Below are 27,446 nucleotides of genomic sequence, written 5' to 3' on the forward strand. Positions count from 1 at the left end.
CGTGTTTAAAGAGCACTGATTTAGGGCTGTCAAATTATTTTTTTAAATTGCAATTAATTGTGACCATAAACAAAAAGGTAGAAAAACATCTAAAAATATAGTGAATTTAAGTTGGTATTCTATTGTTTCAAGTGCAATTTAAAACTGATTAATGGCAATTTTTAATCTAGTTAATTGGTTTTGCATTAATTGCTTGTTAATTGATTAATTGACAGCCCTACACTGAATATTTCATGCTTATCTATAAAGTGCCTTGAACCATTGCTGGCACTGTATAAATAATAAAGTAAAATGTCATGCTTATCAAAGTACCAACAGCTAGATCCCACTACTAGTATTAGTCATACAGATAGGAAAATGCCACCTAAGTAGTCTGGAAAGGTTCAGAGCCACTAATGTATGTCTTTCAGGAGTCTGATTTGTCTTGCATACCCAAGTTTCACCACACTTAAACTACTTGCTTACAAAATCAGACCTAAAAATACAAAAGTCACAGCACAGAGTTACTTAAAAATTTCTTACTTTCTCATTTTTACCACAATTATAAAATCAATTGAAATATAAATATTGTACATTACACACTGAAATGTAAGTATAGAGCAGTATAAATAAATCACTCTATGAAATTTTAGTTGGTACTGAATTTGCTAGTGCTTTTTTATGTAGTCTGTTGTGTAAATAGGCACATATCTAGATGAGCTGATGTTCCCCCTAGAAGACCAATGCATACCCCTGGTTGAGAAACACTGATCTATGTGAAAGCAAAAGTGTGAGTAACCAAGCTGTTTAAAGGGCATATCTGTACCACAAACCAAACCGAGTCAATGAAATTTAGTTACACAATCATGGACATTGCAAGGCTTATGTTCGCTTATACGACCAAAATAAGTCCTATCCATTTTACAAATATTAAATGTTTTTTGTAATTGTATCACTTCATTTTTGCTGTAATGTAGACAGGCCCTTACAGAAAATCAAATCTTCATCTTCCATTTGTGTTCAAAGGATGGAACTATTCCTCTTATTGTCATCTAGGTGCTACAATAATACAGATAAATAACTTGGAGTCCTTTTCAGGGTGCTAGACGCTATCCAAAAGATGACAATATGGTTCCTCCCCCAACAATGACAGATGCCCTAATCTAATAGACACAATGGATGCAGAGAAATGGGGAATACAAAGAAACAATGAGACATTAGTCAGTGTAATGGGCAATTGCACCAGCCCACTAGTGGCCTAATAGTTAAGTCTTTCATAGACAGGACGGCAAAGGAGAGTTTTAGGGAGGAATTTAAAGAAGGATGAGATAGGAGCTCTCTAAACTAGCTCCCAAGCACAAAGGGCAATATGGGAGTAAGCATAAAAGTGCTTGTTTTAAAAACAAGTGGGCAATGGAGGCTGTCATTGTTCCTGGAATTGACATCTCAGTGGAAATGAGTGGGGATAGACTCTGAACAGTCTTGAAAGTACATAGAAGTAGCTTGTGTGACAGGCAGAGGAACCAGTAGAGGAATGCAAAGAGTAGCATAACAGCCAAAGCAACGTCATCTTGTTTCAACCACGGCACAGAGTTGACTGATAGGACAGGAGACTCTTTATTCTGCTCACTTGGTTGAGTGCCTATGCTCTTAACATAACTGACTCATGTACCGAAGTGAGATGACCAGCTTGTGATTTTTTTTTTAGTGCTGCGAGTGTGCCCGCCACAGTATGAGAGACAAAGGCAGAGAGAGTTCCTTTTCCAAGGAGCTGAATCCAACTAGCCTTCCTTGACAAAGTCACAATAGATGGTTGCCAACCTCAACAGGTTCTGGCCCAAATAAGGTATTGTACCTGATTAGGAAATATAAAATACTCTGTATTCTGTTTTGCTGTTTCTGGGTAACTGCACCTAGAAAGCATAGCACATTTGGGCTCTAGGCAAATTAATTACCTAGGTAGCAGAGGAAGGGTACCTTATATAAACCTGTATCTCTTAACCAGTTGTTTAGTTGCACTGGGTAAAATAAATGTGGCAGTTGTCACCTCTTGATTTACTCTGCATGTCCAGTAATTAAACCACTAGCTCTCAATCTTTCCAGACTACTCTACCACTTTCAGGAGTGTGATTGTCTTACATACCCCCAAGTTTCACCTCATTGAAACTACTCTTTGCTTGCTTTTTTTAACTATCTAATTAGAAAAATCAAATGGAATAGGAATATTGTACTTAAATTTCAGTGTATAATATATATATATGACATTTTAGTTTGTACTGCCTGCCTGCTTTTATGTAATAGGTTGTAAAACTATGCCCACATCGATGTGAGTTAAGGTAGCTGCTGCAGGACCCCTGGAACCCCCTAGAGCTACATGTACCTGTTCGGAGGACTACTGATTTTAAACTAAAGCCTTTTCTACAGTGAAGAAACTCTTTCACTCCCTCTAGCTCACCAGCCAGCACTTCAGTTAATGCCACCTGTAGAAAAGGGGGGGGTAGTCCTGCCGGTAAATGAAATACAGCTTTTGCAGTTGTTTAAGCACTGAATCAAGCTGAGGGCTAGAGAAGAGTTTTTACATGCACTGAGCGGGGCTATGCGCAAAACCTAGCCTGCAAGCAATCCCTGCCTGCAACAAGCTGTGAGACGGGCCTAGCAGCGTTTCCAGGAGGCGGCCGGGGCCCCGCTGCACTTGCACCGACAATGGGCCCACCCACTACCCAGCGCCTCCACTCTGAAACACCTCTTTGCAGGCCGCTGTAGCCAGGCCGCCCTCCGCTTCGCGCTGCAGCTCAGCTTCCTTCAAGGCAGGCTTGATCCGCTCTCAGCCTAGCCGCTCCCCTGCCAGCACCAGGCCTGGCCCTGTCTGCGGCGGCCTCGGAGCGCGGCGCTGCTGGGCCGTGGGGGACTTGCTGGAGGGGGCGCGGCGCAGCGGCAGGGGCCCAGGACGGTTGCGAGGAGCAGGGGGCGGCTTTACGTTAGGCCTGACGAAGGGTTGGCGGCGGCGGCGGCAGCGCCTGGCCTGAGGGAAGGTCACGCGGGGGGGAGGAGGGGCTGGAGGGCGGTGTTGCGCTGCCCCCGGCTGGGGTGAGAGCCCAGCGGAGGGGGCGGGGCGGGCGCAGGGGCGAGGCAGGCCGGCGGGCTCTGCTGAGGAGCGGGTACTCGAACTCTGTACACCGAGAGGGGCCGGGCCTGGGCCTGGGCCTGCAGCCAGCTGTGTGGGCGGGGCACGCGCCTCACCTCACCTCTCGCCGCGGGTGCTTTTGGGCTGTTATGACCGTTGGCTCCTCGGGAGCCCATGTGACTGGGCCGCCCTGCGTCTGCGTGACTCGCCGCACGCGCCTCGCTCCTGGAACTACTCGTGACCCCCACCACAAACTATTGTTCCCAGCAGGCCCTGCGTTCACGCATGCGCTCGGAGATGAGGCTGATGGAGCCCGATGAACCCGCTGGAACTACGGTTCCCATGAGGCGCCACGCGGCGCCTGCGCGTTGGCCCCTGGCGCTCGGGCCATTTAAATGTGTGTGAGGGAGACTGTGAAATGGCTGCGCAGGTCGTTACGGTGCGCGCCGTATCGCGGGGCCCGGAGGAGACACCCCCGCTGCCCTCGGGAGACCGGCCTGGTCGGCCCCGGGGCGGGGGTAGGAGGCGGCGGGGACCAGCTGGAGAGCCTGCTGGCGGCAAGCGGGCCAGGCTGAGCCAGCCGCTCCTGGTGGGGCCCAGCCCGGCGGAGCCAATGCCCCCGGCCGCCCTGCCTGGCCTGCCCCCGGCCGCAGCGGCGGGGTTCTTCACCTTCTCTCCCCTCAGCCTCCCGCAGGGACCTCCGCCCCAGGAGCGGCACCATCACCACCGCCACCGCGCCGCCGGGGAGTCCGAGCCCGGCCACCTTGCTGGGGCCAAGCCGCACAAGGGGAAGAGGGGGAGCACCGGGGACGGGGCAGCTGGGCGGCCCAGCAAGCGAGGTGAGGCGGGGCGGGGCGGCGCGGGGCGGGAAAGGGCCTGCAGGGCTCCCGGGCTCGGCTGCCTCCGGCAGGAGGGGCGCCCTCGGGGCGGACGGAGGTGCCCCTGGGGCTGTCACCCCGGGCCGGCCCCTTCGCCCAGCAGCCTGTGAACACGCCGCTTCCACCCCAGGCCTGGCCGCTGCGGACTCGCCCGCGCCTAGGTTCGGCTGCTCGCGTCGCTGGCGGCAGCGCTCGGCACCCGCGCGCCCCGCACCCCCGAGCGCTTCACACACGAGGGGCGCCGCGGCTGTCAGGTGTCTCCTCCCCTGCCACTCCGTGCGCAGACAAACCGGCAGCTACGGAAGGCTCGTCAGCCTTCCTCACAGCCCAGAAGGGAGGGACGTAGTTCCGAGCTCGCCTATTGCTTGGGTGGTGGAGGCGAACCAGGTGGACGGTTCAAGAGCCTGGTTTCTCCTTCCAAGCCCGTTCTGTAAGTGGTGCGTGTATAGGCAGTATATCCTAGGAACAAGTCGTAGCTTCAGACCAGACCGTTAAAGAAAGGACTGTGCTGACACAGTTGCCTCTAGACCACTCGTCCAGTGGCACTTCAAAATGATGTAACTGAAGAGCGCTTTCTGCTGAGATCCCTCTCTAGAGCTTTACTACTACCATGTTTTTCAACATGGGAGCGTGGTCTTCTTAGCGCTCCTGTATTGCAGTTGGTCTCTGTGTCCATCTTGGCTTCCATTTAATAAATTACAGTATTTACAGGGAAGGGAAGATTTACTTTTGTTCAGAGAAATAAGGATCTAATTACAACTTCACAGCTCAACATCTTATTTTCTTAATAACCCGTAATATAAAAAACGCTGCTAGAGGTCATAAACCAAACTTAACTGAATAAAGGTACCATTAGTCTGTTCCGTGTTTGGATGTTGCAGTGCAAATACTTGAGAGCATCCATCATCAAGACTAAATAGCGAATTCAGACTCCTGTGGCAGACTTACTTGATGTGTACAGATTCTGTAGGGTAGAGTTCAAGAATGAGCAGTCTTCTGATGTTGCCATTTAAAATTATTTTTAATTAAATCTACTGGAAGTTCAAAATATAAATATGTTGATACAGATAAGAATATAAAAACTTCCATACTGGGTCAGACCAACGGTCCATCAAGCCCAGCATCCTGTCTTCCTGCCAGATGATCACCTGTTCTATTCATTCCCTCTGAAACATCAAATGGTCCATTCCGTCTACCATTCTCCGCCTCAGGCAAACAGCAATCCCTGCCTATCCTGGCTAACAGCCATTGACGGACCTGCTCTCCATGAACTTATCTAATTATTTTTTTTAAACCCATTATATTCTTGGCCTTCACAACATCCTCTGGCAAGGAGTTCCACAGGTAGACTCTGCATTGTGTTTAGAAATACTTTCTTTTGTCTATTTTTAAACCTGCTGCCTATTAATTTCATTTGGTGACTCCTAGCTTTTTTTTTTATGAGTAAATAACACTTCCTTATGTACTTTCTTTGGACCAGTCATGATTTTATAGGCCTCTATCATATGCCCCCTTAATTGTCTCTTTTCCAAGCTGAAAAGTCCCAGTCTCATTAATCTCTTCTCATACGGAAACTTTTCCATACCCCAGTCATTATAGTTGCCCTTTTCCAATTCTTTTCTGAGATTGGGCAACCAGATCTGCACGCGGTATTCAAGAGGTGGGCGTACCATGGATATAAAGAGGCAATGCAGTATCTTCTCTCTAATTATTTATCCCTTTCCTAATGATTCCCAACATGGTTAAATTTTTTGACAGCTGCTGCACATTGAGTGGATGTTTTCAGAGAACTATCCACAATGACTTCATGATTTCTTTCTTGAGTGGCAACAGTTAATTTAGACCCCATAATTTTATGTTATAGTTGGGATTATGTTTTCCAATGTGCATTACTTTGCATTTATCAACATTGAATTTCATCTGCCATTTTGGTGTCTCGTCACCCAGATTTGTGAGATGCCTCTGTAACTCTTCAGTCTGCTTTGCACTTGACTATATTGAGTAGTTTTGTATATCTGCAAATTTTGCTGCCTCACTGTTTACATCTTTTTCCAGATAATTTTTTAATGTAGTCCTGGTCCCAGTACAGACCCCTGTGGAACACACTATTTACCTCTTTCCATCCTGAAAACTGACCATTTATTCCTACCCTTTGTTTCCTGTCTTTTAACTAGTTACTGATCCAAGAGAGGACCTTCCCTCTTATCCCATGACAGCTTACTTTGCTTAAGAGCCAGTGAGGCATGGTTTCCCTTTACAAAAACTCTGTTGATTCTTCCTCAACATCGTGTTCATCTACGTGTCTGATAATTCTGTTCTTTACTATAGTTTCGACCAGTTTGCCTGGTAGTGAAGTTAGGGTTACCGGCCTGTAATTGCCGGGATCACCTCTGCAGACTTTTTAAAAAATTGGTGTCACATTAGCTATTCTCCAGTCATCTGATTCAGAAGCTGATTTAAATGATAGGTTTCATACCACAGTTAGTAGTTCTGCAATTTCACATTTAAGTTCCTTCAGAACTCTTGGGTGGATACCATCTGCTCCTGGTGACTTATTACTGTTAAATTAAACAGTTTGTTCAAAAACCTCCTCTCTTGACACCTCAGTCTGGGACAGTTCCTCAGATTTGTCACCTAAAAAAAGAATGGCTTGGGTTTGGGAATCTCCCTCTCATCCTCAGCCGTGAAGACTGATGCTAAGAATTAATTAGGTTTCTCCTCAAAACCTTATTTTCCTTGAGTGTTCCTTTAGCATCTCGATCGTCCAGTGGCCCCACTGGTTGTTTAGCAGGCTTCCTGCTTCTGATGTACTTAAAAATTTTTTTGCTGTTACTCTTTGAGTCTTTGGCCAGTTGTTCTTCAAATTCTTTTTTGGCCTTCTTAATTATATTTTTAAATATAATTTGCCAGAGTTTATGCTCCTCTTTATTTTCCTCAATAGCATTTAACTACTTTTTAAAGAATGCTTTTTTGCCTCTAACTGCTTCTTTTACTTTGAGATGCTTTCTTCCCATTGATATCTGCAGTAATGTATTGTAGAGTTGCTTGTGAGAACTTCTCTACTGGCATTACTTCGTTTTGTTAGTTTATGAAATAAAAAACAAATACTAGACTTGCCAAAGTTGTTTTCAGTGGTGGTGTAGTCATATTTGGTTCCAGAATGTAAGCGAGACCAGGTGGGTGAGGTAATAGCTTTTATTGGACCGGCTTCAGCTGGTGAAAGAAACCTGAAGAAGAGCTCTGCATAACTTGAAAGCTTGTCTTTCACTAAAAACTTGTTCAGTAAAAGCTATTACATCACCCATCTTGCTAAACAGGGTCAGCATAACTCAAATCTCAGGCTTTACCAAACTTGACGGTATTCCATATCTTATCTGCTGCAGTATCTACTGCACTGAAGAGTGGCAAACTTCTAAGTCTAATAATAGAAAGACCTGAATCCCTTTAGATTTAAGTTGTAAAAATGAGATTGTGGTACATTTAGCTTCCTTTTGAAGTAGAAGCAGCAAAATCCGTTTGAACACTATTGTTTCTTTAAAAGCAAAGGCACATGGGGAGATCCCTTTGGAAAAATGAAGTTTGTTTTCAGCACTTTAGGTACACTTAGTAATGGCTTGGTCTAGCAGTTTCATTGATCTGCAATACTGTGTATGAATAATGCCTTTGAGAATGTGTCTGCACTGCAGTTGGGAGGTGTGATTTCTAAGCTAAGTAGACAGATACGCACTAGCTCAGGTTGAGCTAACATGCTAAAAATAGTGCCCATTGGATGGCAGCTGGCCAATGACTGGCAAGCTTGGACTTGGGTGGTAGTTCTTTTCTTTATGGCTGGTTTTACTCATTAAACTGCTATTGTGTTCTTATGGCTTTAAAGGGCTATAATGCGGGTTTAAGAACAGCTCTGAAATGCTAGAGAATATAGGTTTCACAAGGTTCTACAGGAATTGTTAAATATTTTGTGTATTGTAAACTTCTTTTCTAAGGTCACTAACTAGGGCAGGACTTGTTACAGCTTTAATTTCAGTTTATATAAATTTATAATCCTAGTTTTCCTTCTTGCCGATCATAGTAGTAACAGTAAGCTTTATTCAGGGGCACTAATAATTTTGTTCTGTCATTTTCAGTACTGAGAGTGAACTGAGTGGGAATGCAAATGAGTTTGTCAAGTCCATGAAAGTTTAGTTGTGTTAGGAATACAAAGCCCTGTTCAGTTGTTAACATGGAAGATATGTGAGCCATGATAGCTTCCTGTCTGATAACAATTTCAGCAACAGGTTGAAGTTATGATACATTTAAGCAGCCATCCTGGTTAATTGGTAATTGCAGTGTTACATGCATTGTTGATGTGAAATAACACAAGTCACTCTGCTTTCAGGCAGTGTAACAAATTATCCATCTGGGGATTTCCCTGACTTATAAAAGTCAAACAATTCAGTGTTCTGATAACTCCCTTCCTTATACAAACTATTCACATTGCCATTGCTCTTTGCTCCATCTTGTTGTTTGAACTGCTTTAGTACAGTCATGCAGGATTTGAGTTATTGATAATTCAGGGCAGAGACTTATGATCTATTAATGGGACTGCTTGTAGATAGCTGGCTGCTTTTTCTCCTGACCATTTTATGATCTGCATTGGTGGTTTTTAGGTGCACAAATTAAAAACTATCTAGGTCAGCCTTCTTGTGTTAACTGTAATAAACAGGCAAAGTATATCTGGAAACTTCTGAACATTTTGCATAATTTGACGTGTCATCCTCAACACGTGGAGATGTAAGAATTCCAAGATCTTGCTAAGTGTCGTGCTGCTTGTGACACCCAGGCAATTTAACAGCCTTATAGCACCATTATAGCTCTGCAGGATCCTCAGGCATCCAGTGGGAAACAACGGCAGTTTCTCCTGGCCACAAGAGGAAGCTATGGCACCTGGCATGGAGCAGAAAATGGGGGTATTTGGGTGGGGTCAGGGAGGGGACTGCGAATGGATAGAGAATGTAGTAGGGTCTGAAGAGGCATAGGGAGCATTGAGCTGTAAAGTGATGGGGGCAGAATAGAGGTGACAGTTGCTGCAGTTCTCCACATCTTTAACCTCAGGCTGCCATTGCCTACCTATCACAGCCTTCTTGGGCTGTACCAGGCACCTCTCCCTCCTGTGGTTAGATCATGGGAAACAGTATGTGATCATATAATTAAAGACTATATATTGTATATGCACAAGAGAGGGATGAATCGAAGCTGGTATGAGTTTCATTAATTCTGGCATTCCCTACTTATGTGATGGTGACATTAAAATGTTGGTTGTGATATATTAAATATAGGCATTTATAGGAGCCCCCTCCAAGGTTAGCACTTAATCTCAATAGGCTCTGGATCATGCCCTTAATGGGAGTCCTTCCATTGACTTTGGATCAGACATTTATTGGCATACTGAATGCCTCAGGGCATTCATTGCCAATGAGCCACACAGACTTTCACCAGTTGACGTTAGCAAGTTAAGTAGGGATTAAAAAATACTTCTATCCAATAGACTTTGTCCCCTATATGAAATGAGTTTGGGTCTCAATTTTAGCTCCTATATGACTTACCAGCCTGCTTTGAACTAACTGGCATTCATCAGCGAGGCCAAGAACTGCAAGGACCATGGGAACTGAACTACCCGTTACCCCGTCTTCTGCTCCCGTCCACACACCATGGAATTTATCCATACAATGGGAAGATTAACATCAAAACATAGTAACTTGCTGGCAAAATATTATGAAAATATAACTAGGCTGGTGCTACATTCAGAGAAAGGTCTGTTGTATTTTGGATTAAGGTTATTGCGTTTCAGATGTGCATTTTCTGATATTGAAAGCAGATTATTGAAGTGTATAAAGCTTCTTAAAAAAAAGCTTGAGATGATTGTCCTTGTATAACCTGGGTTCCTTTGCAGTTTATCCAGACTCCTGCCAGATGTTTCCAGAAGCTTTTTTGTCTTGGAAGTCTTAACTTAACTTTGATTAAAGGAAAAAATTACTAAACTGACTATGCTTGGTCAGAATTTATTTGCTTTAAGCTCTTGTGCCTTTTAAATATTACTGTAAAATCCTGTTCTAATTATATTTTTAAACCACATTAGAGTGGTGGTGGGTTTTTTGTCGTCTCTTCCCCCTCTCCCCCCTTCTTCCCTCCTAACAGTTCTGTCTTGGCTCCAAATCTGCAAATTGCTCTGTATAATAGGCTGTTTGCATACAATCTGCAAGACTGGGACCTAAATGTTTAACTCTTATCCACACAAGCTTCTTTCTCTTTATTGGTTTATATTTTGTGGAGCTGCTAGTCTTCCTTATGTTAATTGTCAGAGGCACTTAGGAAGCCTCTGATTTGAAGTAGCTAAACTAATAAAAAGTACGTATTCTAAACTAATCAAAGTATTTTTTAATGACAGAAATACCCATAGTTCCTCATTTTGTCTTGGATTCTTTAAATGAATGTTCTAGTTTCTGATTCTGCAAGATTTCCTTAATTCGAGGTTATTTTGTATAGTAACTAGATATATAACAAAAGCCTCACTTGATTAAAACACTGAAATATGTGCCCATCCAAAAGAAACATGTTAATCTAACAAATCCAACCAGTGTGAAACCTGCTAATAGTTTTCAGAAATAGATGGTTTTAGGAAGTAAAGCATTTTTCTTGATTCCTTTTTGGATAATATGCCATAACTGCAGAACTCTAATCCTTTTGGTTTTTTTATGCCAGAAACGCCAGATGAAAATGGCAAAACCCAGCGAACTGACAGTCTTATTATGAAGAAGATAAAGAAAAAAAAGAAAAAGAAACACCGGGAGGATATGCGGGGAAAACGCCTTAAAATGTACAACAAAGAAGTGCAAACAGTTTGTGCCGGACTTACTCGCATCAACAAAGAGATTTTAACTCAAGGACAGAGTGATAACTCAGAAGTGAACAAGGAATCTTTCAGGTATCTGAAGGATGAGCAGTTGTGTCGATTGAATTTGGGAATGCAGGAGTATCGGGTACCCCAGGGAGTACAGACCCCATTTATGACTCACCAAGAGCACTCTGTTCGCAGCAGCTTCTTGAAAACTGGCACTAAATTTAGTAACTTTATTCATGAAGAACATCAGTCAAATGGTGGTGCTTTGGTCCTTCATGCCTACATGGATGAACTCTCATTTTTGTCTCCAGTGGAGATGGAGAGATTTGCAGAAGAATTTCTTGCTTTGTCATTCAGTGAAAATGAGAAAAATGCAGCCTACTATGCGTTAGCCATAGTACATGGGGCAGCTGCCTATTTGCCTGACTTCCTGGATTATTTTGCTTTCAATTTCCCTAACACTCCAGTAAAAATGGAAATTCTGGGCAAGAAGGACATAGAAACAACAACTATTTCAAATTTTCACACTCAGGTAATATACATGTTCTTAAATGTATGAAAATTCAACAATTTTGAGTTACTCTGGATTTATACTGATAGATAAATAGAAAAATGGGAGGGGCAAGAAGTGAGGCGTGATAAGATCCGTGGACATTTGTGTCTTGAAGCCTCTTCTCCCATCAGCGGGGAAAGATGCTGGTTCTTGTACCAGATTGTTGTCCCTGGTTCCTATTTGGGGGAGTTCACGACTAATTAGGAAGTTTCTAAAACCTGAATCCCCATCCTAGAGCCTACTGACCAGTACAGAGACCTCTGTACTAAGCTATTCCTTTTGCAGACATCCATTTATTGATCCTTCTCTCTCTGAATAAATTCAGTGCCTGTCTTGTCTATTGTCCTAGTTTTCACAAGCAGCAGCAACTAAAGAGGAGTCTTCAGAAACCTCCTTTGGGTAACATATAGTAGCAGTAAAATCAACCAGTCTTGTCAGCCTTAAGCGGCTGCTTGTGAAACATAAGAATAGTATAGAGATCAGACATCTATAAGAGATGGCAACTTTTTTAAAACTCCAGAGGCCCTCTACTTGCCAACACAGGTTTCCTAATCACCTGTGTTGTGTAGATATTTTCAAGCTTTTGATAAATTCCACATAACTCCGTGTGACTTCATACAAGAATTTAAAACTTTAGTTGTCCCAAGAGCATCTGTGTCTGTCCTGTACTCAAATAGAACACAGTAATAGTGTCATGAGAACTTGTTATCTTAGGCACTGGTTAGCCTGCCCATGTATCAGTAAACATGAATATTTTACTTCTGATAGTCTTGTACATTTTACTTTCCTATAATAGATGACTGTAAACATAACTGACTTCCGTGTGCTTTATTAATGCTAGTTAGTTGTAGGAAAAACTTGGCATTTAAAACAAATTGGAAACCAATTAAAATTAATATTGTAAAGTAATTGTTGGCTATACTAGACTGTATTGGCTACTTCTGTAAAAACACTCCAAAGTGGGGAGATGCTCCTATGACATTCAAATACAACTCATAGCCTGCTTATTAATCCTTGGATGTCTTCCACTTTACTCCCACCCCTTGTCCTTTACTTGGAATCCTAACTTTGCTATAACTTATTGGCAGGCATTCCCATCTAAGAAGATGCACGTTATCTCTGTGGGCCCAATCCCAATTCTTGCGCCTAGAACTCTTTTTGTTTTTATGCAGGAGTCTTGGATATCTGAGGAATACAGGATTAGTTTGGATTAAGTTCGATTTAGAAGTCTTGCTTGGGAAAATCAGTTACATCTAATTGCTCTGAAAAGAGACTTTTTCAAGCAAGACCCATTGCTTAAATCTTGTTCGAGCTGGTAAAACATGTAAATGTGGAAAAGAAGTTTGCCTTCCCCTTAGCCTTAAATGGAATGAGCAGAAAGGTTGCAAGATGGTGTGACCTGGTGGAGGAGCATGCAAAACAAAAAGCCTCTCTCATATTGGATTTTGATACCTTATTGGGGTAACAATGCCAAAGTGCTGACTTTCATAGTTCTTCAAGGAATCAAAAAATAAGGGTGGGTTGGTTGGTTTGTTTGTTTTTAAACTCTTGTAAGGTTAAATAGGATTTTCAAGAGGCAGGAAGGAGCACAACAGCATGGTATCTATGGACTAGCCAGGTCTGTAGAAGCCATCTAAGAAATGCATTGCTGAGGATGCGTACATTTGCCATGTTGTAACAAAAGATTGGAAATTTAGTTGCAATTTTTTTAATCTAAAGATTGAGAACATTTAGCCCAATGTACAGTAGAACCTCAAAGATACAAAAACCTCGGGAATGGAGGCAGTTCATAACTCTGAAATGTTCATAACTCTGAGCAAAGCATTACGGTACAGCACCCTGCAGTGAGTGTCTTCCAGCGGAGGCTAGGAGAGAGCTCTTCAAAGGTGGCACCTGGCAGCACTGTCTGATTTGCAAGCAGCTCCCTGCCCTATTCCTATTTCTTGCCTTTGGGCTGAACTGGGTGGGGGGGGCTGCCCTGCACCCTTGACACTACAAGCCTCAGCTGCCTCTTCCCAAGGCTCACCCTGCTCAGTGCACTGCTTGCTGCGCTCCAGAGGAAGCAAGTGGCAGGGGGTTGATGCCAGCCGGATGCAGCGCCCCTCCCTCCCCTGCCCCCAGCCCTTGCACTTCCAGAGATGCTGGCAGGATCCAGGAGTGCAGCCACGGGCAAAGCTTGGGCTGCATCAGTGCACATGCTGTGGCCATTTAAAACTCCTCCAGAGCACAGCTGACTCCCACTGCAGCAATACAGGCACGGTATTTGCTTGCTTGCTTGCTTGCTTTGCCTCCCACCCCGACCCTCCGATCTGCTGCTGCCTGATTGCTTACGTTTGGTTGACCGGTCAGTTCGTAACTCTGGTGTTCATATCTTTGATGTTCTACTGTACTTGGGATGGGGAAGAGTTAATATTGCAGTAGAAAGAAAATGTTGACAAAACAGGAGGACTCTGGTAAAAGTATTGGTAAAATCTGTATTAAGTGTTCCCTTTTGAGACTAAGAACTATTCATGTGAACAAATGAAATAATTTGTCCTCTTCCTTTGCAAACATTGTTGCCTTATGCAAACTTTACCTCCGCTTAAAACACGTTTGTCAAACATATTTAGCTGTGCACCAGTCTTCCAGCAACACCAATGGACAATTTTGTTAACACCTGCTGGATCTGTGCATTTCCTGCTACCATTGACTTTTTAAGGCCATATCCATACTGCAAGCTGGGGGTGTGATTTCCCCTGTTTGCATGCATATATTTGTGCTATTTCTTATTGAGGTAGCCTGGGTATAATACCAGAGTAGCTGCAGTAGCACCGGTAGCAGCAGCAAAGGTATGGCTTAGTTTGGCCAAGAACAAACCTGCCTGAAACGAGCGAGTATGTATTCAGCATGGCTAAGTCATGCCTCCAGTACTGCTATCCATGCCCTGGGGGTTATGCTGGTATTCATTCTTACACTAGCTCAGTGAGAGCTAGCACAAGTAGGTGTGCACTTGAAGGGATAATTGTTGTGAAGTGTTGGCAGCTCTAAGGATGTACAACACTCCATGCACAGAATGAACTCTAATTGGTCTGGAATTGATAGAACACAAATGGCTCCTTGGCAGTGAGAACTTAAATATCTGTAATAGATTCATATCTGTAACCTGGGCTTTGCTGTCAAAACTATTTAACTTACAGAAATCAGATGTAAAGGAGAGACTTTTAGAATACTTGTCTTCAGTTTTTTTTCTATTGTACCCTTTAGCAACTTGATTGCTTGCTTTATTTTAGTACCTATAGTAACCCTTGATGATGATTGAAATTGCCAGCTAAACAAATGCATAAACTGAATATAACCACTCCATCAAAAAGTTGGAGAAATGTAATATGACACGCTGGGGTTCAACCCAGACCAGTAAGGGGTTTCATCCCCACCTGCCCTGTAACCTTGGATGCCTCTATGTTGTGCAGTTTTGGTTCAGAACCCTGGTATCGACAGCATTCTCACAGCACAGCAGCCTCATCCTGGCTTCCACCAGACTGGTTACTCCTTGAAGGGTGATACTGATACCCTCCCAGTCCTGAGTGTCCCACCAGAAATCTCTCTGCAATGCTCAACCCCTCTTATTGTAGCACCCACAAAACATTATGAGGTTTGCTGCTGCTTTAAAAAGAGAGTACACAGCACCTTATTAACTTAGTGAGTTGACAAATCCTCTATTTCTATCAAAGCACTGAGCTGGCTTATGGTAAAAGTAAAATAAGTTTTTATTTTAAAAAGGATGTAGGTATTAAGTGATACTGAGTATAAGGAATAAGGATAGAAGTGGCTAAAACAAAAGTAAAAATACTTTTCTAAGACTAAAACACATTTAACAAACGAGAGTCTTTTGTTCAAAGAGATTTTCCTCACCAAAGTCATTCTTTCAGCATGGCTAGCCAGCCCATTCTTTAGCTAAGGTCCAACGCAGGTTTCTTTCCTTCCTTAGGTAATGGCTAAAATAAGGGTTCTCTCTCCTCTCTTTAGTTAGTAAATCTTTTGAAATTTATTCTTCTGAATTGTATTCCCAGATAAAGTTCCTTTCCCTTGCTTGTTGTAGGTACTATGCTGTCTGGTATAGATGTTATGGTGGCTTCTCCCCCACTTGTGATTTTTACAATGCAATTTATCTTCCTGCATTCTCTGATTCCAACGAACTGTCCTTGGTCGCACCTGGCTTGAAATGTGGGCCATTTTTCTTTATCTGGAAAAATCTGTTTGACTTCCCCCTGAAATGCCTGGTTTAAACACATTTTAGTTACTCATTTCCAGCACATCTGTATAATTCTTTGTAAGTTAGTGATATATACATCATGCAAGAATAATAACTCACTAATCTTGAATAGTGTTCCAATGATAATTGCATGACACCTTTTAAAATAAATATGACAACTGTGTGTGAGGTGTTTGAGCTGGTCAAGCTAGTTGAGTTGTGCTGTTACGTACCAGGGTGCCCTTTGCCCACTGGCATTGGGGTGCTCTGAGGGTCACAGTCTATGGTTGTTGACTTGACTCAAAACAACTTGGCCGTGTGACCATCACAACGGTCAAGCTCTGCACCCTGGTCTGGTAGGTGGAGTCCCCTATGCTCCCCCCTATTCTCCATCAGCTGCACTTTAACTGTAAAAGAGCTGTGTGGGGCTCATGAGCCACAGTGTGGCCACCCCAGTAGTAGAAGGGCTGTAGAACGTCGGGTATGAATATAACTCAAGAATGGCATACTGTGTCAGACCCATGGTCCCTCTAGCCCTGTATCCTGTTTGAGAGTGGACAAAGCCAGGTGCTTCACGGGGAATGAATAGAACAGATAATCATCAAGTGATCCATCCCGTCGGCCATTCCCAGCCTCTGACAAACAGCAGTTCCTGCCTAATAGCCATTGATGGACCTGTCCTCCATGAACTTATCGATTCTTTTTTGAACCCAGGTTGACTGTGCATTGTGTGAAGAAATACTTTCTTTTGTCCATTTTAAACCTGCTGCCTATTAATTTCATTTGGTGACCCACTAATTTTTGTGTTATGAGAGAGAGTAAATAATCCTTCCTTATTTACTCTCTTCACAACAGTCATGATTTTATATTCCCCCCCATTAGTCATCTCTTTTCCAAGCTGAAAAGTCCCAGTCTCATTAATCTCTTCTCATACGGAAACTTTTCCATACCCCAGTCATTATAGTTGCCCTTTTCCAATTCTTTTCTGAGATTGGGTGACCAGATCTGCACATGGTATTCAAGAGGTGGGCATACCATGGATATGTAAAGAGGCAATGCAGTATCTTCTCTCTAATTATTTATCCCTTTCCTAATGATTCCCAACATGGTTAAATTTTTTGACAGCTGCTGCACATTGAGTGGATGTTTTCAGAGAACTGTCCACAATGACTTCACGATCTCTTTCCTGAGTGGCAACAGTTAATTTAGACCCCATAATTTTATATGTTCTAGTTGGGATTATGTTTTCCAATGTGCATTACTTTGCATTTATCAACATTGAATTTCATCTGCCATTGTGTTGCCTCGTCACCCAGATTTGTGAGATGCCTTTGTAACTCTTCAGTCTGCTTTGCACTTGACTATATTGAGTAGTTTTGTATATCTGCAAATTTTCTGCCTCACTGTTTACATCTTTTTCCAGATAATTTATGAATGTTGTCCTGGTCCCAATACAGACCCCTGTGGAACACACTATTTACCTCTTTCCATTCTGAAAACTGACTATTTATTCCTACCCTTTGTTTCCTGTTTTTTAACTAGTTGCTGATCCAAGGGAGGACCTTCCCTCTTATCCCATGACAGCTTACTTTGCTTGAGAGCCTTTGGAGAAGGACTTTCTGAAAATCTAAGTACACTATATCCAGTGGATCTCCCTTGTTCACATGCTAGTTGACCCCCTCAAAACATTCTAGTAGACAGATGAGGCATGATTTCCCTTTACAAAAACCATGTTGACTCTTCCTCAGCAAATCATGTAACTAGAAAATATAACCATGTACACTTCGAGGACCCCTAAATCTAACTATGAACTACTGAATGTCCGATGCAGAACCCTTTGTTATATTTACTTACAAAAACAGTCACAGTAATTTGTATATAATTGAAATATTTCTACTCCCCCTCTGAATCTGCGTGTGATGCGTTCAATACACTGTTACTAAGTTCATCACCATCACGGTTGCATGCATTGGAACACCCCAAGTCTCCCCTGCATCATTTGCATCTCCTTGTTCCACAGGCATTCTCAGAGCTACGGCACTGGAGCATCTGCAGAACCATCATTTTAGGAAAAAGATGTCCTGTGCTATCTGGCACCTATCTATTATTGTCAGGAGATGCTTGCAGATACTGACCTGTGTATGTTTCCTGGTATATGACTGGTAATTTGCCTGTCAGGTGTTGGTGGAAGGAGGCAAGTAGGGGTGGCAGTTTCTCACATGTGTGCTGCTTCTTGCCAAACAACTCACCGTGCACATTAGCCAGAGCTGCCTGCTTCTTACCATAGTACAATAGATACAACTGAGCCATAGGCTGTTGACTGAAAAAGTTGTAGTTCACATTTTGCTAGTCCTCATAGACTTTAAGGTTATGATAATCTAATCTGAACTTCTGCACACCACAGGCCCTAAGACCTCACCCAACCACTCCTCTAATAGACCCCTAACCTGTGACTGAGTTACTAAAGTCTTCAAATAATGGCTTAAAAATGTCAAGTACAGAGAATCCTCCAGACAATCCACTAGCAAGTGACGCATGCCCCCTGCTGCGGAAGAAGGCAAAAAAATGCCCAGGGCCCCTGCTAGTCTGCCCTGAGGAAAATTCCTTCCCAACCCCAACTAGGGTAATCCGCTAAACCCTGAGCATGTGGGCAGGAGTGACCAGCCAGAAACTTGCTGAGGGCTAGTTTCTATCTATTAGTTCTTGTGTCCACATTGGTTCTGACCTTAAATAACTCCTCTCCCTGCCTAGTATTTATCCCTCTGATGTGTTTATAGAGAGCAATCGTATCTCCCCATACCCTTCTTTTGGTTAGGCTAAACAAGTCAAGCTTGGAGTCCTCGGTTCATCCTAGTCCTTCTCTGCATCTGTTCCACTTTGGATACATCTTTCTTAAACAAAGCAGACCAGAACTGCACACAGTATTCCAGATGAGATCTCACCAGTGCCTAGCTGAACAAGTAATACTTGATTCAGCTACTGCTTGCACTTCATTAACTCTTGGGTTAGGTTAGGTCTATCCATGCCATGAATTCAATATAATGGTCCTAATTTCTAAAGCCATCACCAGGCAGAGATGGGGCTACCTCCTAGACTGTCTCATCATCGTTGATGTGTGACCATGGCTGAGGATTTCTGCTCCCTGCCCACAAAACTGCTCGCACTGTAGGTAATGGGAGCAGGCTTAAAAATGACAGCATGGAGGTAGGTTACTGATGCAGCACAGCTGATAGTTCAGCTTGTTCTGGGGATGAGAGGAAATCACTTTTCTTTTGCACAGAGCTGGGGGGAAAAGGAGCCACTATGTGACTGCTGATCTCACTAGCCTTCCGCTGCTGTTACCAACACCCAGCTCCAAAACCCAGTGATCTCAGCATTATTAGATGTTGATGGTGAGTTGCTCTTGAATGTGTTTTAATGAACTATTAACTGGGCCAAGGCTAGTAGCAGGAGCCCTGTGTGGCACAAGGGTCAAGAGCCTCCCTTAAGATGTGGGCGATCCTGGTTCAAGTCCTCCCTCTCCCTTGTGGGGGGTAGGGGCCTCCCTGTTTGAACAGTGCCTCGGTTGGGCTCTCCTCTTGGTACGGGTTCCCCTTTCATCAGCTATGAATTAGGCCAAAGTAAGTCTCTCTAAGGAGATGCCTCTATGGTGTAGTGGTTTGGGCTCTCCCCTGGGATGCTGGTGTTCTTAGTTCAATCCCCACCACGGCAAAGGTGTTTAAAATAAATATCTGCCAGTTGCCAGGTCCTTTTAATTAAATTTTTGGTGTCCTCCATGACAAAAAGGATCGCTCTTCATCCCTGTGGCTAGCCTACCCTCCTGGGAGGGGGGAGACCCCCAGCCAACCCCTCATCTGTGAGGGATTGACCAGGGTTCTCCCACCTCCCAGGGCCCTCCCACCACCCCCTAACCCATCCCACTGCCCACCCCTCCAACTCCTCCTCACCCCACCCCTCCTCCCAAGCCCAACCCCCTCCATGCCCACCAGTCAAAAAGAGGGCATCCTAAACAGGAGCTCTCACTTCCCCCAAGAGGCACGGGCTCCCTCTCTAAATCTTTTCTTAACGGGCAGAGAAAGGAATGGAACCAGGGTCAATCACCTCCAAGGCATGTAGTCTAACCACTGGACTATAGAGTGATCCTAAACCAGCTGCTGGCTCCACTCCTAGTTAATGAAAGTGGACCAGCATCAAGAGGCAAGAAGCTGCCTTACCTGCTTCTCAGGAAGCAGAGGTGGGACTTGAACCAGGCACCCCGCCACCACACGTGGGAGCCCACACCACCAGGCTATTCAGGACTGTTTGAAGGTGGAGCTTACTTTGGACCATTTAATGTCAAGAGAGGAGCCAAGTACTGCTCAACTCCCATAGTAGGAGGGGACCAGGAAGCAGCAATAGTAAGCACCATAGGGACAGAACTGAGCCCCCTGACTATGCAGGCCTGCTTCCGGATGAGCTCTGATTCGGACCATTAAATACTTAATCAAAGCTTCAAGAGAAAAGGCAGCCGCTAATCCTTTCTTAAGCAAGCGGGGGATTGACCCTGCATTGCTGACACACCAGCTAAGTACCTTAACTCCTGGACTATGCAGGACTTCACAGCAATGAATTTTGCTTTGGCCCATTTCATAGTTACATAAAGTGGAACAGCTTCAAGGGGTGAGATGCTCACAGCTGAAATCCCTTCTTCTCCTCAACCAGTAAGAGGAGAACGGGGCTAACACCTGCTGTACCCTCGCGGCATACTCAAACCACCCATTTATAACAGCACTTCTTACAAAGCCACAGTCCTCTGGCCTGCCCTCATGAATCTTTCATTAAAGTGGACTGGTGTCAAAAGGAGAAAAGCTCAAAGTCTTAGCAAGGGGATAGAACCAGCAACCAGACCTAGCCAAAAAAGACACATCAACCACCAGACTATGGAGGGCTTCTTGTAACTGAGCCTTCTTTTGGCCCAATAATAGTTCATTGACGTGGAACAGCTGCAAGAGGAAGGAGCCTCCCTCTTCAAACCCATTCTTACCAGGCAGAGAGAGGTGAAGCAGGCTCGCCCACTTGTGTGGTCAGCAAACCATAGAGCAAGTCTGAGCTTTTTACTGGCCCAATTAATAGTTAATTGAAGATGAACACCAGTAACGAGCCAGAGACTTCTACTTTAATGCTTCTCTTATCAAGCAGAAAGGGTAATTGAACTAGTGTGGCTAACCTCCCCTGCTGTATGGCCTAACCCCCCATACTATAGAGGCCTGCTTATGCTAAGACACTGCTTTGGCCCAATCCATAATTAATTAAAGTGGAGCCGCTTCAAGAGAAAAGACTGAGGGCGTCCCACAGCAGAATAATGTATACACCAGCTGTTAGGACATTCACTTGGGAGGTAGGAGAGCACTGCTCAAACCCCTTTTCATCAAGCAGAAGGGGATTGAATGGGACTGCCCAATAGAGTCCCCAAACCAACAGCCTGCAGAATGAGTCTTACAGCCTCTGTGGCGCCATGAACATGTAACTATTTAATTAACGTGGAACAGCTTCAGTAAGAGCACCCTACATCAGGCAACCCTTCAGTTCAGCAGTTCAGGCACTCACAGGAGAAATGCCAGACTCTTGTTTCAATCCCTTCTCAGCAAGTATGGGAGGGAAATGAACCACGGGTCACCCCTCTCAGCTGAGACCCCTCATCCCTGGGCTAAGGGGCAGACAGTAAGCCTCTGCCCCCCCTCAGCTCTTTTGTATGGTGTTAGGCTGGTCCTTGATGATCTCCCAAGAGCTGGCCTAGGCACCTAAGTGACCTGACTCCAGGAGCAGGATTCCTGGCTGTGGTGCGCAAGCTGAGCTTAGGGAACCAAACGCTGTGAAAGGCAAAGCTTAATATGCCTCCTGCCCTCTTGGCAGCATTTCCCAGGGGCTAGTTTAGGTGGTACCTAGCATGCTGACTTTTCTGGATCCTGTTCTTAGCGGCCTCTCTGTCCCCATTCATTGACGAGGGAGCCTAAGCACTTAACTCGGGCTTAGGGGATCCCATTGTTCTGCCTGTGATTGTCTAGGCATCTCAGAGTGAGAGATGGTAACACTGAGTATTGCCACCTCTAAGACCCTTGTGCTGAGACAGAGGAGAGCTGAGACCAGCTCTGCTTGGTCCATATTATAGGCAAATAGCACTGTGACTGGAAGGGAACTGGGCATGGGCATCGTTCAGGTCAGTAGCCCTGCAAAGAAAGAAGAGGGGTTGTTCAGAAACACTGCTAAGTCCCAGAGAGCTGACAGTAGGCATGGTTTGTGAATTCCACAAGTATGGAGATCAGGGTGGGGAATGCAAAATACACCCCATCAGTGTAGGAACATCTTTGCACCCAAAACCAGGACAGGAGGTTGAAAACACGCAGTCTTAATGTATGCCCTAGACACAGAGCCCTGAGATTGAGGTTTTGGGGTGTCTAAATCAGTGTGTGACAGGCATCCTGAAGTTCTCTCTGCGAGTGATTGCTCATACCCATTCCATGTAGGTGTGTGCGCACCCCGTGCACAGAGTCCCGGAACCTTTTTCCCGTAGCCTGCCCGCTGGGCCAGCTCAGGCGCCCCCTGGAGTGCCACGCTCATGTCGCGGTATGAAGGGCACAGCTGGCCCCGCGGGTCCCCAGTTCCTTCTTTCCGCCTCTGACGGTTGCTGGAACTTCTGCCCTTGCTATTGCAAGCAGCAGTCCTTAGCCTTATTGTTATAGTTCAAGCTTTTAGCTTTCAGTTAGTTCGTTGTTAGTCAGAGTTAGTTGATCACCGACAGTTCAGTACTGTCAGTTGACCATTAGCGGTTCCTCGCTAAAGAACCATGCCGGGCTCGGCTGGTTTCAAGAGCTGTTCCATCTGCTCCAAGCAATTTGCGGTGAGTGACCTCATGACCGCTGCCTCCGGTGCCTCGGAGAGCAGCACCGCAAAGAGAAGTGTAGAATCTGCAAGTCCTTCCAGCCCCGCACCCAAAAGGAAAGGGACGCCAGGCTGAAGGTCTTGCTCATGGAGTCTGTGCTCCGTCCGGCCTCAGAGCCGTCAAGATCACCGGCACCGAGCGGACGCTCGGTGCAGAGCGCACCGCCGGCACCGACAGCGGCACCGAAGGCTTCGGTGCCGAAGAAATCAAAGCGGTCTGGCACCGCCTCCATGGACTCCTCCCTGTGACCAGCGAAGCAGGGAGAAGCTCAGGAGACACCCCAGCCACATGCCGTGGAGGTTCCTCCGGCACCGGTGTCTCCTCGCAGGGAGCCCCCCCCGACTCCTGGAAGTGGGGGAGCGCCCTTGCAGGGGCCGTTGACGCCGGAGGCGTTCGTCGTGGCAAAGGCTCTCTGAGCCTTACCTACGCCTCCGTCCCCCCCTCGGCCGAGGAGCGCGGGACTAGCGTCTCGGGGCAAACCCGCGCTGGGTAGCCCCGGTGGGTGGAGGAAACATCGCTCCTCACCCAGACGGCCACGGAGGGTGGAGAGCGCATTCCCCTCCAAGCTCCAACTCCAAGTCGTCGAGCGCCTTGGCACCGGGGGCCGTCAGGAGGCACCAAGGACCGGCGCAGAAGTGTCAGCGCCGACTCCGATACTACCCATAGCTCGAGCTCTCCGGTGCGGGGCAGGTCGCAGCATCGCTCTCCGAGCAACACCCGGGCGGCACCGAGTACTGTCGACCCCGAGGCCCCCCTCAGCCCCAGCTGCAGCGGCACCGTCTCTTCCGGCACCGACTGCGGCACAGGCGATGGCGGTACTGGTTACGACGCCGGCCTTGTCAACGGCATCTCACGTCCCCTTGGCGTGGTCCGCCTTAATGGGCCAGTCCTTCATACCTCCAGGGCTACCGGCACCAGGGGGTGCGGTACCGCCGGCACCGATGTGTCCGCCGGCATCGATGTATGCGGCCCAGCCATCGGCATATGCGCCATCGATGGCACCGACCTATGTGGCACCGGGGCTCCCGACACCGAGGCTCCCGGCACCGCTGACTTCGGCACCGGGAAAACCAGTGCGCTCCCATTCCGCTTCAACCGCACGCAGCAGAAGGCGCCGTCACTCCCGGTCCCATAGTGGGAAGCGCCGATACAAACGGTCGGGTCGCAGACGCAGGAGGTCCACCAGTTCCTCCAGCCGATCCTCTTCAAGGAGACACCGTAGGCGTCGGCACCGGTCCTACTCCTTCCCAGAGCCCTTCCCCGCCGAAAGGTCGCAAGAGATGGTCTGGAGGCTCAAGACACAAGAAACAATATGGGGACACCCAGCAGCCACCTATGTCAGGATGGCCACAAGGGCCGTGGCAGTGGCCATATTGGGGACCTTGGACCGCTCAGCCTGGTCAGGTTGCTGAGTCGCTCCACTCTGGGGTGGTACAGCCCCCACCTCGCCCGACACAGCTGCCTCAACTCCCTTCGGACAGGGAGTCAGACCCGGAGGAAGGTCCCTCCACAGGGCCTGTCCCCCCGTCCTCCTCAGATGAAGGGACATCCAGGGACCTTAAGGCGCCCCTGTTTGATTTTCGGGCGCATCAAGACCTCCTTAAGCGGGTAGCCTCCAATTTGGGGGTACCGCTTAAGGAGATGTCAGAGGAGGATGACCCCCTCTTTGGCCCTTCGGGCTCCTCAGGCCCCTCTCGTGTGGCCCTCCCAGTCCATGAGAGGGTAATGAAAATTGTAAAGGCCCTTTGGCAAACGCCTTCCTCTGTTCCCCCATCATCAACGGGAACAGAAAGGAAGTACTATGTACCGAAGGAGAACTTTGAGTTCCTGTACAATCATCCCCTCCCAGGGACTCTAGTTGTGGATGCCGCAAACCAAAGGGATCGCCAAGGGGGTCAGGGTAGTACCCCCAAGGATAAGGAGGGGAAGAAGTTAGAGCTCTTCGGCCGCAAGGTTTATTCCACGGCTGCTTTGCAACTAAGAGTGGTGAACCATCAGGCCCCCTTGGGAAAATACACTCAGACCCTGTGGGTATCAATGCAGCGTCTGATCTCAGCGCTTCCTGCTGCCCAAGCTGCAGACCTGGCCACACTGGCACAGGAGGGGAGACGGTGGCCCAAGCAGCCCTGCAATCCGCCAGCGATGCGGCAGACACCGCAGGCAGGGCAATGGCCTCCGCCATAGTAATGAGCCGATGTGCCTGGCTGCAGGCTTCAGGGTTGTCGGTTGAGGTCCAGCAAGCCATCCAGGATCTCCCCTTTGAGGGTTCCGCCCTTTTCTCAGAAAGGACGGATGATAAATTACACGCCCTTAAAGATTCGAGGGCTACCCTGAGGTCCTTAGGGTTATACACCCCTCAGGCATCGAGACGCCAGTCTCATCCCCAGCCGCAAAGGCAACCACCTCCCCCGCCCAGACAAGCCCCCTGGGCCGCTCAGCAGAGACGGGGGCGGGAGTGCTTCAGAGGCCCTAACCGCCGTGGTCGGCAGGGCTCGGCGGCGCGGGCGCAGCATGGCACAAAAACCGGGAGTGGCAACGGTAATAAACGCTTTTGACAGCGATTTTCAGGGTGGCGCTCTTCCTTTTCCCCGGGAGCTTGACCCACCCTTTCAAAATAGGCTTCGGCCTTACTATCAGGCTTGGGAATCAATTACTACGGACCATTGGGTCCTTGGGGTGGTCCTCAGGGGTTACGCCCTTCAGTTTACATCCCTTCCCCCGGACTCCCCTCCCATTCTATTCCCTATCGGGGATCCCGCGCATAAACAAAGCTACTCATTCAGGAAGTCCATTCGCTCCTGAGCCTTGGTGCGATTGAAGAGGTCCCGGGAAGGGAAAAGGGATTTTATTCCAGATACTTCCTGATCCCCAAGGCCAAGGGCGACCTAAGACCGATCCTGGACCTCCGCCGTCTGAATAGATATATCAGATGTATCAAGTTCCGTATGGTATCCCTAGCCTCCATAATTCCGGCATTAGACCCAGGGGATTGGTACGCGGCCCTTGATCTAAAGGATGCCTATTTGCACATCTCCATTTTGCCGGGGCATAGGAGATTCTTGAGCTTTACGATAGAAGGAGGTCACTATCAATTTGCGGCCCTCCCATTTGGCCTGTCGTCAGCCCCGAGAGTTTTCACTAAGTGTTTGGCTGTAGTGGCGGCCTACTTATGCTGTAGGCGGGTTCAGATCTTCCCGTAACTGGACGACTGGCTCATTAAGGGCAGATCCAGGTCTCAAGTGCAAAACAGCCTGGAGTTGGTCTGCGCCACATGCACCAGACTGGGGCGTCTCATCAATGAGCAAAAGTCCACACTTACCCTGGTGCAGCACATTGACTTTATTGGGGGCTACGCTTGATGCTGTTCAGGCCAGAGCCTTCCTGCCACGACCGCGTTTCGAGGCAATGGGTTCCATTATCGCAGAGTTGCATAGGTCACCCATGACGACAGCTAGGCGCTGCCTACAGCAGTTGGGACATATGGCAGCCTCCACCTATGTAGTAAGGCTAGCTCGCCTCAAGCTAAGACCCTTGCAGGCCTGGTTAGCTTCGGTCTATGTTCCCTCCATACATGTACTGACAAAGGTGGTCACGATTCCCCCACAGGTGCTGTCCTCCCTTCGTTGGTGGATGAACCCGAGGGAGGTGCTCAAAGGAGTCCCATTCAGAGATCTGGCTCCGTCCGTAACCCTTATCACGGATGCCTCGGATCTGGGATGGGGAGCCCACATCAGCGGCAATCTGGGCACCCAAGGGTTATGGTCACCGATGGAGAGAGCCCGCCACATCAACGTCCGTGAGCTCAGGGCGGTCCATTTGGCCTGCAAAACCTTCCTCAGATTCCTGAAGGGCAGGGCAGTACAGGTCCTCACGGACAATACTGTTCTATATGAACAGGCAAGGGGGAGCGCGTTCCTTGGCCCTATGCGAGGAAGCCACGCGTCTCTGGGAATTCGCAGTGAGGCACGACTTTCATTTGTTTGCCTGTCACCTCCCGGGGAACAGGAACGACGAGGCGGATCGCCTCAGTCGCTCGTTCTCTCCCAGGCACGAGTGGTCGCTGCACCAGGAGGTGGCAGCTTTAATCTTCCAAGAGTGGGGAGTTCCCTAACTGGACCTGTTCGCGTCGTCTTGGAACAGGAAGTGCCCCATTTACTGCTCGCTTCGAGGTCGCGAGCCGGGCTCCCTTTCCGACGCGTTCCTAGTGGAATGGGCAGGGGCCCTGATGTATGCCTTTCCCCCCATTCCGCTCCTCCCTCAGGTCCTTCTCAAGATCAAGAGGGACAAAGCGAATGTCATATTGATTGCCCCAGCGTGGCCGAGGCAGTACTGGTACAGTACACTGCTCCACCTATCTATCGCCACACCGATTACACTCCCCAGGCGATATGACCTACTCTCCCAGGACCAGGGGCGCCTTCTGCACCCGGACCCCCTCCATCTAACAGCCTGGAGCCTCTCTGGCTGACAGAAAGTGAAAGGGCCTGTTCCTTCCAGGTCCAGCAGATCCTGCTAGGTAGCAGAAAACCCTCCACACAGGTTACATACCGAGCTAAGTGGAGGCGCTTTACGGGTTGGGCAGAAGCCAGGGGTATCACACCAACCTGCTCGCCTATACAGGCGATTCTAGAGTACCTTCTACACCTTAAAACCTAGGGTTTAGCCTTGGGATCCCTGAAGGTGCACTTGGCGACTATTTTGGCTTTTCACCAGCCGCTGCAAGGGCGGTCGCTGTTTTCCCACCCCCCATGTCGGTTAGATTTTTGAAAGGGGTGGAGAAGGTGTTTCCCCAGGTTCGAGATCCAATCCCCTCCTGGGATTTAAACCTGGTCCTCACCATGTTGACAGGACCCCCCCTTTGAACCCATGGGCACATGCTCCCTGC

At 47.1% G+C, this 27,446-nt stretch overlaps 1 protein-coding gene and 1 long non-coding RNA gene across 2 annotated transcripts in view; one reads left to right on the plus strand and one right to left on the minus strand.

The window, feature by feature from the left end:
• The window catches only part of LOC137160279 (uncharacterized), a 45,460-nt gene extending 42,146 nt beyond the window's left edge, over positions 1-3,314 (minus strand). The window contains exon 1 of the long non-coding RNA XR_010921829.1: positions 3,225-3,314. This is a non-coding gene — a long non-coding RNA (uncharacterized lncRNA). The remainder of the gene's footprint in view (positions 1-3,224) is intronic.
• Positions 3,315-3,405: 91 nt separating this feature from the next.
• Positions 3,406-27,446, plus strand: part of RSBN1 (round spermatid basic protein 1) — a 36,551-nt gene continuing 12,510 nt past the window's right edge. The window contains exons 1-2 of the mRNA XM_067558772.1: positions 3,406-3,942; positions 10,720-11,390. Coding sequence (XP_067414873.1) covers positions 3,522-3,942; positions 10,720-11,390 — 1,092 coding nt within the window. The 5' untranslated portion in view covers positions 3,406-3,521. The remainder of the gene's footprint in view (positions 3,943-10,719; positions 11,391-27,446) is intronic.

Source organism: Emydura macquarii, unplaced genomic scaffold (assembly GCF_026122565.2).
Source record: "Emydura macquarii macquarii isolate MOO-44397 ecotype Brisbane River unplaced genomic scaffold, CSIRO-AGI_Emac_v2 contig_2184, whole genome shotgun sequence".
NCBI lineage: Eukaryota > Metazoa > Chordata > Testudines > Chelidae > Emydura > Emydura macquarii.